This window comes from Lithobates pipiens, unplaced genomic scaffold (assembly GCF_037356315.1).
Source record: "Lithobates pipiens isolate NorthernLeopardFrog02 unplaced genomic scaffold, aLitPip1_a1.2 Scaffold_18, whole genome shotgun sequence".
Taxonomy (NCBI): Eukaryota; Metazoa; Chordata; class Amphibia; order Anura; family Ranidae; genus Lithobates; species Lithobates pipiens.
The window spans coordinates 284,424,613-284,438,810 of NW_027507758.1; the positions used below are offsets into that span (position 1 = coordinate 284,424,613).

At 43.7% G+C, this 14,198-nt stretch overlaps 1 protein-coding gene across 1 annotated transcript in view; it reads right to left on the reverse strand.

Annotated features, from left to right (window-relative positions):
* Positions 1 to 1,555: 1,555 nt before the first annotated feature.
* Positions 1,556 to 14,198, reverse strand: part of CALHM4 (calcium homeostasis modulator family member 4) — a 31,601-nt gene continuing 18,958 nt past the window's right edge. Inside the window, exon 2 of the mRNA XM_077487075.1 lies at positions 1,556 to 3,877. Within this exon, the coding sequence (XP_077343201.1) occupies positions 3,434 to 3,877 (444 nt within the window). The 3' untranslated portion in view covers positions 1,556 to 3,433. The remainder of the gene's footprint in view (positions 3,878 to 14,198) is intronic.

A 14,198-nucleotide genomic window follows, 5' to 3' on the forward strand; every position in this document is an offset into this window, starting at 1 on the left:
GTCCCCTCGTCCGGGATCGCTCCCGCACGAATACCGACCGCCGCAGGCACCGGCCCGATCGGGCCCCCGACCCGCGGGAGGCAAGGGACGTACATGTACGCCAATATGCCTGCCCGTGCCATGCTATCGACGTACATCGTCGTGCGGCGGTCGGCAACTGGTTAAAAAAAAAAAAAAAAAAAAAAAAAAAAAAAAAAAAAAGGTATGTATACTCATTTTTTCTTTGCAGGGATAGAGAGGTTAGTGTTAGAATGCTGGTGGCTATAGATGCAGGGATTTTAGTTTTTGCATGGACATCCACTTTAACTACAGGTTTTATTTAACGTTACTTTGCTTGGACAAAACAAACCATTACCTTTACTAATATATGCGCCAGCTGTTAGCACTGTATTATCTGTATGCTACATAATGTCAAGGTGGTTGCATGGGGATCTTCATTGCTTAACCACTTCAATACAGGGCACTTAAACACCTTCCTGCCCAGACCAATTTTGAGCTTTCAGCGCTGTCGCACTTTGAATGACAATTGCGCGGTCATGCTACACTGTACCCAAATGAAATTTTTATCATTTTTTTCCCCCAAATAGAGCTTTTTGGTGGTATTTGATCACCTCTACGGTTTTTATTTTTTGCGCTACAAATAAAAAAATACCGAAAATTTTGAAAAAAAATAATGTTTTTTTTTTGTTTCAGTTTCAAAACTTTGTAAATAAGTACGTTTTCTCCTTCACTGATGGGGCTACACTGATGGACACTGATAAGGCGGCACTGATGGGCACCAATGAAGTGGCACTGATAGGTGGCACTGATGGGCGACACGGATGGGCGACATGGACGGACACTGATAGCTGGCACGGATGGGCATGGATAGGCGGCACAGGTGGGCACTCATAGGCGGCACAGGTGGGCACTCATAGGCGGCACAGGTGGGCACTCATAGGCGGCACAGGTGGGCACACTATAGTAATGGATGCCAATCAGTGCCAAACAATAATGCATGCCAATCAGTGATGCCCATTATGGGCACTGATTGGCACCCATTGTGCTGACTGGCATCCCTGGTGGTCTAGGGAGGATTACCTTTTCCCTGGTGGTCTGGTGGCGTCCCTGGTGGTCCAGTGTGGGCATCCTCGGGGGGGCTGTGCTGATAATCGATCAGCACAGACCCCCCCTGTCAGAGGAGCAGCCGATCGGCTCTCCTCTACTCGCGTCTGACAGACGCGAGTGAGGGAAAGCCGATCACCGGCTCTTCCCATTTACACTGTGATCAGCCGTGATTGGACACGGCTGATCACGTGGTAAAGAGTCTCCGTCGGAGACTCTTTAACGAGATCGTAGTTGCCGGGTGTCAGACTGACACCCCGCAACAACGATCGCCGCGATGCGCGCACCCGGGGGCGTGCAGCGGCTCATAATCCTGATCACGTCATATGACGTCCGGTCAGGATTATGCAACCACTTTGCAGCCGTCAATTGCCTATAGGGCGGGCGGCAAGTGGTTAAAAAACAATGGTAAAACAAAGTTCAACAAAAATAAAAAGCTGCATGCACAACCTTGTATAAATAAACTTCCAGTTTTTATTAAATTCACATACTTCAGAAGTGAAAAAACAGTGAGGTAATACACTAAATGAAGACAACTTTTACATAGCAAGGTACATTTTTTTAAAATGTATAAAAGTATTACTCAATAGTGTAAGTGTTTATAGTTCATACAATAACAGATGGGTTTATAAAAACTAATAGCACTTTACAAATGTACTTGGCATGTCACTGTATAAACTAATTAGATAAGAAACGGATAAAAGACTACCTGTAGTGCATTAAAAAATATTTGAATCTTAAGATTTTTTTAAATAGAATAATTAAATTAATGTGCCAATAAATGTACCATTTAGTTTTGGAATCCCAAAAGATGTATTTCCATACAATAACAGGTTTGTTTTCATAAAATAGCATTTTACAGTTACTTGACATGTCACAGTATAAAATAATGATAAGACGGGGTAAAAGACTACCTGTTGTACTATTATATATATTTAAAAATTTTAGTAGAGACCCCAGATGTTTTGGAACTATATTTCCCATGATGCTCATGCACTCTGCAGTGTAGTTGATCATGGGAAATGTAGTTCCAAAAGATCTGGGGTGCCCAGGTTTGCCATCACTGCCCTAGAGAATAAAATGGTGGTTGTTGCAATATTTTATGCCACACCGTATTTGAGCCCCGATCTTTCAAATGCAATTTTTTTAATAAAAAAAAAAAAAAAGAAAAAAAGAATCGTGATTTTTATTCTGAGCAAAAAAATTGTTATTCTCATTTTTGCCAGAATCGTGCAGCTCTGTGATGTTATCCTTAACCTGCTCTGTGCAATACCTGGCCCTAAAACCTCCTCTTCTGGGGTTCCCCGTCTACACTCAGCACCTCATCTTCTTGGTGCGCCCTCATAGGAAGCCACTTCCTATGAGGGCGCACCTATGGCTTAGCCCGCTCACCACTCCCTCCTTACAGGCTTTGATTGACAGCAGCAGGAGTACATGGCTCTCATCGTTGCTTCTGTGCCTGTGGATGCAGGGAGAGAGAACTGCTGCCGGGTACAGCACTGGATTGATTCAGTCAGGAAAGTGTTTAGAGGTGGGGGGGGGGGGGGGTGGAACAAGTGGTAAAACCTTTTTTATTTTAATGCAGAGAAGGCATCAAGGCAAAAACAGGGTTTTAACGTTAGAACCGCCTATATATTATACCCATTGAACTGCATTGCATATATTTTCCAAATATTTTCAGGATTTAGCAGCCTACAATCTTTGGTAGATATTGGTCAGTCCACCCAAAAGTGATTTTAGCTTGTTGAAATTTAGAGTTGTATCTCTTGTGGCAAGTTTGGAGGTCTGTTGCAACCCACGTGAGGGAAGTGTGTGTGCTCACTTCCCGTTTACTCTCCCCCTAATACTGTATATTATAATGAGAAATCTTGCAGGAAGAGCTGTCCCCTTATAAGGATGTTCATAGAAGATGTATAAATCTCAAAACTTTTTTTGACTATGTAGGAAAACAAATAGGATTGCCTTTTAATTGTGCTTCGGGCTGCACAGTTGCATATATTCTCTCCTCTGCTTTGGCCATGCAAAGCAGAGAAGAAAGGTTGGCCTGTGTAAAACTGGTTGCTCCAACTAGGGCTGGGGACTTTTTCTAGCCCATGTGCCAATCAGCAAGCACAAGTACTGTCAAATAAAATGAGTTACAAGCTCCATATTTAAACATTACTGATGGCTAAAGAGAGCAGCAGCAGGGGAGCAAAAATAATTCTGGAATTCTGTACTGGTGTTAAGGAGGGATTAAAGTAATCTGTTGCTTTGCCCTGTTAGGTGGGTTTTGTGTCATACGACAGTATGCATTTTGGGTGGACTGGAAGAAGATGATGGAACTACACGTTTATGAAGTTATAGATATAGACGGAACTGGAATGGGAACTGGAGGAGGCACGACAGTGGTTTGTTCTAAATCAATAGCAACCATTTTTCCATCTCCTATATCTTCATCTGCCCATGAGTGAAGAAGACTGTAATGGCAATAGTCCTGATTGACTGCTTTAATGAGATCAAGTCCAGAAATAGCTTTCCAATCCATCCGTGATGGGATCCGAATTTCAGAAACCTTTGTACTCCCAGGTGAAAAACCAAAAAACTTTTTGATATTTTCCAGAGCAGAAATCCTTGAATGCTGGTCCACTGCTTGCTCAAATAAAGCCTGTTCGTTATTAACGTAGCTGGTCCAATACCTCAGATGAAGGTAGGTGAGCGGTGAACAACACCTACCTACACATAGGACTGTGAAGAATAGGACTGCTACAAATGCCACCAAAAGCCATCCGGTAACCTGAAAGAAATGATAATAGAGAATGAGTAAAAGCATAAAAAAATCCTTATATCTTTTTTTTTAAAATAGCCTTTGCACAAACATTTTAGTGGAAAATGTACAAACGTAATTGCACTTTTGGGTGATCAATGTACATTGTGATTGTACACAAACTTTGTTGCAGATTCCTACCCATCTCTGCTCTGAAAAAAATTGCTGTTTGTTTCACAATGTATTGGATACGGATTGTGAATGGGAATGACTAATTCAATTTTTAATCAGATGGTGCACATTCTATGTTCTGATGAGAAGTTGCAATGTCTGCATTCCTTTAGAAGTGATTAACTATTAGGGAGTATCTAACAAAAAATACATTTCTGTTGCAGGGAATGCCTAAAAGCTGACATGACTCTTTGTGCAGAGTTCTTCACACAAGCAGGAAATGACATTTTTTGGGGACGTTCTGTACACCAACCATACGGAACGCCTCCAGGTTGCCATATGGCATTGAATTTTTAGAAATTCACAGTGCTGCAGTATGAAAAGAAAATCTTTTTCTATTAACAATAAGAGTCTATTCACAACAGATGTAGTAGGGCTGTGTTGGGCGGCTATTCCCATCCCAAGACAATGCAAAATGCCTCGTCTATGTGCCTTGTTCAAAGCACTGCATTCTCTGGGTAATGCAATGTTCACCTTCCTTTACAAAGTGAAAAGACAATTTTCCTTTAGTAAATCAACCCCAATGGGTCTGCCCATACCCTTTGACCACTGTATGCCAACATGAGGAATGGTCAATTAAGGTAAATGATCTCATAACAATTATCCTTATTCCTGGCTCTCCTCTTGTCAATATACAATGGTCAAGGGGGTGGTGCAGACCTATTGTATGCTTTTTAACAAGTTGTGCTTCATGGCATGCCCCCACCCCGAGGGCAGCCCAGTCCAGTACTTGCCTATGTCCCAAATGTAGCGATCTTCACAGAGTAGCCCTGCTCTGAGCAGCCTACCTTTCTTCCGAAATATACAGCTCTGGGCACAGCTGTAAAGTGAAGGTAGCTGGAATGGGGACAAAGGAAACTACTGGACCAGGTGGGCTGTATTCAGGAGGGAAAGGTCCTAAAGAATAACTTGTACCAAAGGCACAGTGGTCCTTTCCTCCTAGCCTTTGCAAGATGAAAAGGCCATGCGCCAATCTGAAACTGGCACTCATAAAAAGACTTAAAATTATTTTAGAACACAGTAGTTTAAAAGTCAATATTGAGGCTGGGTTCACACTGGAACATGCACACAGCAGGAGCCCGATGAATCTCCATTCATCATTTCAGGTCCGATTTCAGCCTGAATTGGGACCTGAAACGGACCAAAAGACGCACTGGGCAATTCACAACGGCTCCATAGAGAGCCAGTCACAATATCCTGCTATGCGAATTGGATGTGAGGAAATCCGCATCCAATCCACAATAGTTTGAACCCAGCTTACAGCAGCAAGCTCAAATCACCAACTCAATTTTCTTTTATTTTTACCCAAAATAATACCGGTATGTACTTTTTCTTATTTTTTATCCTGCGGTCATATAATGCCTCCTTTGTCTTCTTCCCCATAGCAGAAGGCATGTCTGTACAGCAAGGTGGTGGCCATTGTGTGACATGACACACAGAGAGGTACAGTGTGTTCCCCATTTGTGTGGATTCATTTTAGAAAGCAGATGAAGGCCCATACAGGCTGCATCTGCAACACAGCAGGGCTGGACAGGGTGTTTCCATAAAACCGACTACTGGACATACAGGCTCACCATGCATTAGCACAACATCCTGTGTATCCTAGCACCAATACAAGGAATGCAAACTGACCACACCAGCATGGATCTGCCTTTGTGCTTGACATGGTCAGTTTGAGGAGGGAACCAAGGGAAACTGGCAGGATCCACAGGCAATTTTACAACAGATTAAGTAAAAACTTTAGAAACTATATTTATTAAGTACTATTAATAAAATCCAACATGTTGGTAATCTTCAATTCTGGGGAAACATTCACTGCAATGCAAAAATACACACACCAACCAATGCAATACAAAATGGAAAGAACAGCCACCAGCCCTGAATGGGATGAGACAGACGTAAGAATAGTAGCTATGCTGAACACTTGGGAAGTGTCAAAGCTGTGACTACAGAACATCAAGGATCTCCAGAGTGGGTCCAGAGCTTTAACAGATTCCCGACTGCCTCGTGCAGATATACTGCTGCAGAAAGGTATGTACAGGCAGAATAATGTACCTGTACACTGCCCTTTAAGAGGTGACTTGCGAGCGCGCGCCCTCAGTGAGAGCGATAGCTGGTCTGGCGGACTCGATGTCCGCGGGGATACCCGCGATAGTCTCACGGAGACGAAGAACAGGGATATGCTAAATGTAAACAAGCATTTGCACAAACCAATCAAACGCTTATTGCATTTTTTTGGGTTTTTTTTTACCAAAAATATGAAGAAGAATACGTATTGGCCTAAACTGAGGAAAAAAACTATTTTTTGTTTTTATATATATATTTTTGGGGGATATTATAGCAAAAAATACTGCTTTTTTTTTTTTAAATTGTCCCAATTTTTTGTTTATAGAGCAAAAAATAAAAACCGCAGAGGTGATCAAATACCACCAAAAGAAAGCTCTATTTGTGTGAAAAAAAAAAAAGTGATGTCAATTTTGTTTGGGAGCCACATTGTACGACCGCGCAATTGTCAGCTAAAGCGACGCAGAGCGAATTGCAAAAAGTGCTGTGGTCTTTGGCCAGCCAAATGGTCCGGTGCTTAAGTGGTTAATCAGTGATCATATCATTACAGTAGGACCCATTCAGCAGATAGAAATGTTTCAGAGTAAATCGTTTGTTACTCTACAACTTAATATGCCTGCTTTACCATGTGCTTATATTAGAAAGCATCCTATTCTCTTTGTATTGCTTCCTTTGTGTGAAATCCCTGGTGTTCCTGCTAGTCACTCTGCTTTCCTATTAAAAACTGTCCACACTAAGTAGGAGAGCACACTGTGGTCAGTTCTCTAGCTATGCTGGGCTACTCTCCTCCAATGATCAGACTTGTCTCGACATGCCCCTACTGCAAACCATTCACTGGAAAGCTCGGTGTGCTGCTGCTTCTCCTCCCCCCAGCTCTTTTATGCAGCTTAGAAAAGAGGAAACATGAGCACTTACTGTATCTTGCCTTTAGCTAACAACAATCTTTTATTTCTCCTATCAGTTCATCCCTCACAGTTATTACATTTTGTTCCACCAGCCCCTCCCTTTTAGATTGTAGGCTTTCAGGTGCAGACTTCTCTCAAGGCCCCTTTCACACGGGAGGGATCCGTGATGATCCGCAGCGTGAACATCTGCTTGCTCAGTCTGCAGATATTCCTCCATCTGCAGAATTGGACCATAGCAGAGACGGATGATATCGGGTGTCAGTGGACACCCACTATCCCATAGGCATGTCCGTATTTTGATGTATGTCCATATTTAATCCGAATATGGATGGATGAAATACAGACATACGGTCCACATGTGTGAAAGGGGCCCAACTCTCTTGTATTCAATTGTATTGTTGCTGTACTGTCTTCCCTTTATAATGTAAAGTGCTGTGCAAACAGTTGTCACTCTATAAATCCTGTATAATAATAATAATAATAATAAAAAATACAAAGACACACCCCACCACGACAGGTACAGACGCAAATCAGCCAGTGGACAAAATTTTGCTTTTCCATTCCACCAGAGATCTTCAACGTGAACCTGTGCCCCCACCATGCACACTAGTTTTAGATACTCTTAAGGAGAATTTCACCTTTTGTAACATGTTAGACCCATAGTTAGAGAGTAATAAACGTACCGGGCCATGTACCCCCTGATCCCCTGTTTGGCATCTTCTCCCCCTGCTCACTACCAAAAATCTACAGAAAACATAGCAATGCAGGGCTCTGCCTGCCCAGTGCATCATTCATTCACAGTGTTCTGTCAATGAATGCATTAAGGTGAAAAAAAAAAATGGGAACCTTTACAACCCCTTTAATGTTGTATAATGCCCCCTGTGGAAGCAATATACGAATGTCCTTTGCACAATTATCAAGATCTGTTACGATTGTGGATTTTCATCTAGCTATTGTAAGGGTTCATGTACACAGGACCTTTTTACAACCTCTCCTGAACGATTTAACTTGACAGATAGTAACCTATGTTTAAAATTTTTATAGCACTGATCACTGTACAATTGTCAATGATCCCAAAAAAAAGTGTCTAATTTGTCTGCCGCAATATTGCATTCTCGATAAAAAAAAATAAAAAAAAAAAAACTGATCGCCGCCATTACTTGTAAAAAAAAATAATAAAAAAAATGCCATAAATCTATCCCCTATTTTGTAGACGCTATAAAACTTTTGCGAAAACCAATCGATATATGCCTTTTGCGATTTTTTTTTTTTTTTTTTTTTAACCAAAAACATGTAGAATACATATCAGCCTAAATTGAGGGGGGAAAAAAAAAAAAGTGGGATATTATAGCAAAAAGTAAAAAAGTATTATTTTTTCCAAAATTGTTGCTCTTTTGTTTATAGCACAAAAAAATCAAAACTACAGAGATGATCAAATACCACCAAAATAAAGCTCTATTTGTGGGAAAAAAATGGAATGTTAATTTTGTTTGGGTACAGCATCGCATGACCGTGCAATTGTCAGTTAAAGCAAGTAGCAGTAGCCAAATTTTCCAGGGTTGAAGTGGTTAAAAATAGCCCAAAATGAAAAACGCCTGTAAACGAAATGCAGCTAAAACGCCAGTTACCATGTTTAGAAACTATTAAAATGCATCTAAACTCAGCGTCTGAACCCATTTTTTTACGTTCCAAAAAAATAAATAAATAAAAGACTCTAAAAATCAACTGCCTAGAAATGACTGTAAACAACTGTGTACATGTAGTGATAAGATAACAGAGGAGAGTTCAGGAGCAGTTGAAAAAAAAAAAAAAAATTCCCAACTGCTCCTAAACGTCCGTTTACCAGCAGCAGTGTACATGAGGCCTTAAAGCCTTTTGAAGATTTAAATATTGAGTTCTATTTAACCTTTCTACTTTAGGGGGGTCAACATCCTCTGGTCAGCATTCATCATTATAAATAGTCTCCCACAGTATACAGAACATGGAAATGCAATTATTTTAGTGATTTTAAATGGACTAAAATACCTTTTCTTATCAGCAGTATATATCAGTCTGGTCGAGCACTGGTTAAAGCTTGTAGAAGTTTTCATTCTACTCAGACTGTCCTTTGAGGCTGCATGACCCCTGACCCTCTGTCTGGACAGTGCTGATCACATGCACACACCACACAACCCAAACTGAGCATGTGCACAGTGCCCCCAAGGCTCTGTTCTATCAGCAGATGGATTGGGACAGTTAAAGGGGAGGATCAGAGAAGACAGGAGCAAACAGCCTTTTTACATAATGCAAAGGATTAACCCTTTAAGTTTCAAAGCAAGTATAACAAACATGCTTTACTATAAATATACAGACTGATTTTATTGTTGTGGGTTTAGGAACACTTTAAAAAAAAAGGTGCTGGTACTGGTGTGATTTTACACTTTAAGGTGGATTTAGAGCTCCCTTTCAATTACTGGTGCATGTTTTGCACTGCTTTGACACACTAACAAATGGACTATGAATTGTGTGTTTTTGTAGGTTTTTAGTGAGTCATGTCATATTATACCACTTCCTTTTCTGCTTTTGTATGTAGCCAGCTCTGCCTTGCCATAGTCACATAGGACCGGAAATTTTAAAGTCTCAACATAAATAACTGTTGTCACTGCTACACAGTCATCAGACAGCTTAACCACTTGGTGTTAAATGGCATACTGGTACGTCATGGCAGTTTGAGTGGTTATACTGGGCCATGGCTGCAGCTGTCCTGTACATTTAAAGTAGTATTAAACCCACCAATTTCACTGTTCCAAAACAGTTGCATTCAAGGCATACTGTAAATTAGAACTGTTACAGTTACTAGTGTGCTTAGGTTAGCTCTCAATTGAACTGTCAAGCCATCCAGATGACAGCTTCCTTGGCTGTAAAGGACAGGAGGTTTAATTCAGCTTTAAAGAGGAAGTAAACCCTGATGAGTTTACTTCTTCTTTCATTCCCTGCAAAGGTAAAGCATGATGGACTACTATGCGATTCATAGTAGTCCATTATGTGTCACTTACCTGACACAGGAGCCAGCGAAGTCACCTCTGTCCCCTGTAGTTCGGCGCATCCATCTTCTCGGTGGGTCTCGCTGCTCCGCTGCGATTACGTCACTCTCGCGCATGCGCACGGGAGCCGCCACTCACAGCATATCGCCGTTGACCGCGGCACACTCAGTGCGCCTGTGCGACGCTGTCTACGGCGCATGCGCCGTAGACAGAGGTGCCTGTCTTTCTGCAAATATCTCTTAAACCATGTAGGTTTAGGAAATATTTCTTGGACCTACAGGTATGCCTTACCTGTAGGTCAAAGTGTGTTGTAAGGGTTTACAACCACTTTAACCACTTGGGTACCGCGCTATTGCAAAATGACGGCAATAGCGCGGACCCACATTTCCGGGACTACGTCTATTGACGTCATCCCGGATACGAGCGGCCTGCGCGCCCCCTGAGGGGCGCGCGCGGCGCGCTCTGTGATCGGCGAGTCCGTGAGACTCGCCTGATCACCGATCCGTGTAAGGGGTCGATCCCGACCCCTTATCACGTGATCAGCTGTCAGCCAATGACAGCTGATCATGTGATAAAACGGAGCCGGTAATCGGCTAGTATTCCTCCTCGCGCTGACAGTGCGAGGAGAAAAAAAAAAAGCCGATCGCCGGCGGCCGTGTTCGGGACATCAGTCCCGATCACGGCCAGCAATTTAAACGGACACCTGCCCCCTGCCAGTGCCCACCTGCCACCCGCAGTGCCATCCTGAAATAAAGTAAGTGCCCCCCTGTCAGTGCCACCCAGCAGCGCCCATAGTGCCCACAGTGCCACCCAGCAGTGCCCACAGTGCCACCCAGCAGCGCCCACAGTGCCACCCAAAATCTGCCTCAAAGGTGCTGCACCCCAGTGCCGCCCATCAGTGCCACCTATCAGAGCCACCTATCAGTGCCACCTATCAGTGCCCATCAGTCCCATCTATCTGTGGTACCTATCAGTGCCCATCCGTGCCACCCATCCGTGCCACTTATCCGTGCCACCCATCCGTGCCATCTTATCTGTGCCCATCTTTGCCCATCAGTGCCGCCTTATCTGTGCCTATTAGTGCCGCCTTAACTGTGCCTATCAGTGCCCACCAGTGCAGCCCATCAGTGCCCACCAATGCAGCCCATCAGTGCCCACCAATGCAGCCCATCAGTGCCCACCAATGCAGCCCATCAGTGCCCACCAATGCAGCCCATCAGTGCCCACCAATGCAGCCCATCAGTGCCCACCAATGCAGCCCATCAGTGCCCACCAATGCAGCCCATCAGTGCCGCCTAATCAGCGCACTTCAATGAAGGAGAAAAATGACCCGTTTGCAAAATTTTATAACAAACTATTAAAACATGATTTTTTTTTTTTTTTTTTTGCATCTTTTTTTGTTTGTTTAGCAAAAAATAAAACTCCGAGCTGTAACTAAATACCACCAAAAGAAAGCTCTATTTGTGGGAAAAAAATGATAAAAATTTCATTTGGGTACAGTGTTGTATGCCCGCGCAATTGTCATTCAAAGTGCATCAGCGCTGAAAGCTGAAAATTGGTCTGGGACTGAGGGGGGTTTAAGTGCCCAGTAAGCAAGTGGTTAAATATGATAGGTGGCTTTGAAAACTATCTTTGTTGATTTCAGTAAAATGGGTCTCCCAATTTTCAATGGAAAAGTATGAAACTTGGTTTCATGCTCAATTTGAAACAGTTTGCTTCTATGCAATAATAGATATCTGCTGAGGGCTGAATGTCATACTGCAAACTTGGTTGCCCAGCATTTTTTTTTTTTTTTTAACCACACAAAATCAATTAGTCATGTCTTTGTAATGGCTGTTAACCACCACTGATTGAAAACGACCCTGAAGATCACATGCGTTTGAAACCACATTAAGGCTTCATGTACACAGGACATTTTACAACCTCTCCTGAGCTATTTACCTTGACAGATACAGTAGTAACCGACCTTTAAAGCGGAGGTCCACCCTAAAATGGACCTCCGCTCATCGGAATCCCCCCCCCCTCCGGCGCCACAATCGGCACCTTTCAGGGGGGAGGGGGGTGCAGTTACCTGGATAATCCAGGTAACTGCACCCACTTCCGGGCTAGCTCTCTGCGGAACGGGGCGTACGTTATGCCCCCGTTCCGCAAGCGCCCGCCCCCTTCAGCAAGTGCCCCGCTGCCTGCTGGGAAACACACAGCTCCCAGAGGCAGCGGGGACCGTCCGGATTGCGCCGTGCGGCTCGCGCATGCGCAGTAGGGAACCGGGAAATGAAGCCGAAAGGCTCCATTTCCTGATTCCCATACCCAAGATGGCGGCGGGACCCGGCAGCCGAGCGAGCGATCGGCTTCGGGTGCCGACATCGCGGGCGCGCTGGACAGGTAAGTGTCACTATTTAAAAGTCAGCAGCTGCAGTATTTGTAGCTGCTGGCTTTTAAAAAAAAAAAAAAAAAACGCGGAGTCCCGGTGGACTCCCGCTTTAACATTTGTTTTGCCACGTTTACGTTCAGAATAGTTTTTTGTTCAAATAGTAAAAAAAAAAAAAAAAAAAAAAAGCCTGTAAACAAAAACGCATCTAAATGCGAGTAACCGTGTTTACAAGCAGTTGAACATCCGTTCTGAACGTATTTTTTTTGCTTCCAAAAAATGCTTCTAAACTCAACTGCCTAGAAACGACCCGGTGTGCATGATCTGGTAAGACCCCTTTCACACTGGGGCTCTTTGCAGTCGCTACAGCGCTAAAAATAGCGCCTGTAAAGCGCCTCTCCTGTGCCTCCAGTGTGAAAGCCGAGGGCTTTCACACTGGAGCTGTGCGCTTGCAGGATGTTAAACTCCTGGAAGCAGCATATCTTTGGAGCTGTGAAGGAGAGGTGTATACACCGCTCCTTCACCACTCCTGCCCATTGAAATTAATGGGGCAGCATGGCAGTGGCGCTTTGCGGGAAGTTTTAACCCTTTTTTGGCCACTAGCAGGGGGTTAAAGCGGGGGCTAGCGGCCAAATAGCGCCGCTAAAACGACAGTAAAGCCGCGCCAAAAATACCACCGTTTTACCTCTGCTGCTCGCACCGCCCCAGGTTGAAAGGGCCCTAAAAGAACAGAGGAGAGTTCAGGGGCAGCTGAAAAAAAAAAAAAAAAACACACAGCCCAACTACTCCTAAATGTCCGTTTGCTAGCAGCAGTGTACATGAAGCCTAAGGGCTCCTTCACACGGACGTGTCCGTGTATGGAGCCCGCTCTGCTCAGTGGGGTATCGCTCCGCCGATCCCCGCTGAGCAGGTAGATAACAGGACATGTCACCGCTGACATCCGACGCTCCATAGAGGTCTATGGAGCGTCCGTTCAGCTCAACCTAAAAAACTGACAGGCGGTTCTGAACGGACAGTCCGTGTGAAACAGGCATAAAAGGCAAAGTATCAATAACAGACATTAGTGTCACAATGCTTTGATTCTCAAGATGTCATGCCTACAAGCAGTTTCAGACAGCCCTAATAAGCAGCTGGATAGGTAAGAAAGTCTTGTCTAATTGCTATGCTTTTCTCACGAGATAAGCTGTTTCCAGGCCAGTCTTCAACAGCTGAGACGCTTCGCCCTCTGCATATTCTAAAAAGGATACTTGTGTGACCCAACAAAACCTCTCTGTGTCCAAGTGATTTAATATTCACTAATAATTTGACTTCTCAGATTTAGGGGCCTAATCTCACACACCTGCCACCCCCTGTCTAATGAGATCACTTCAGTGGCCAATAATGGCATTAGAGATGGCATAATTGGCAACTGAGGTGGCTTTAGCTCCAAGGATGACGATTGCATTAAAGTCAGGGCCTAATGCGATTCTGTAATAGGAAAAAAAAAAAAAAAAAAAACCTGCTGCAGGTATAACATTTAGACCCCTTTCACAACGAGGCGCTTTTGAGGCATTTTAGCTCTAAAAATAGTGCCTGTAAAGCACCTCTCATACCTCCCCAGTGTGAAAGCCTGAGTTCTTGCGCACTGCACTTGCGGGATGGGAAAAATCCTGCAAGCAGCATCTTTGGGGGCAGTGTAAGAGTAGTGTATACACCACTCCCAAAATGCCTTGCTCATTGAAATGAATGGGCAGTGCAACACGGGTGCTTTTAACCCTTTC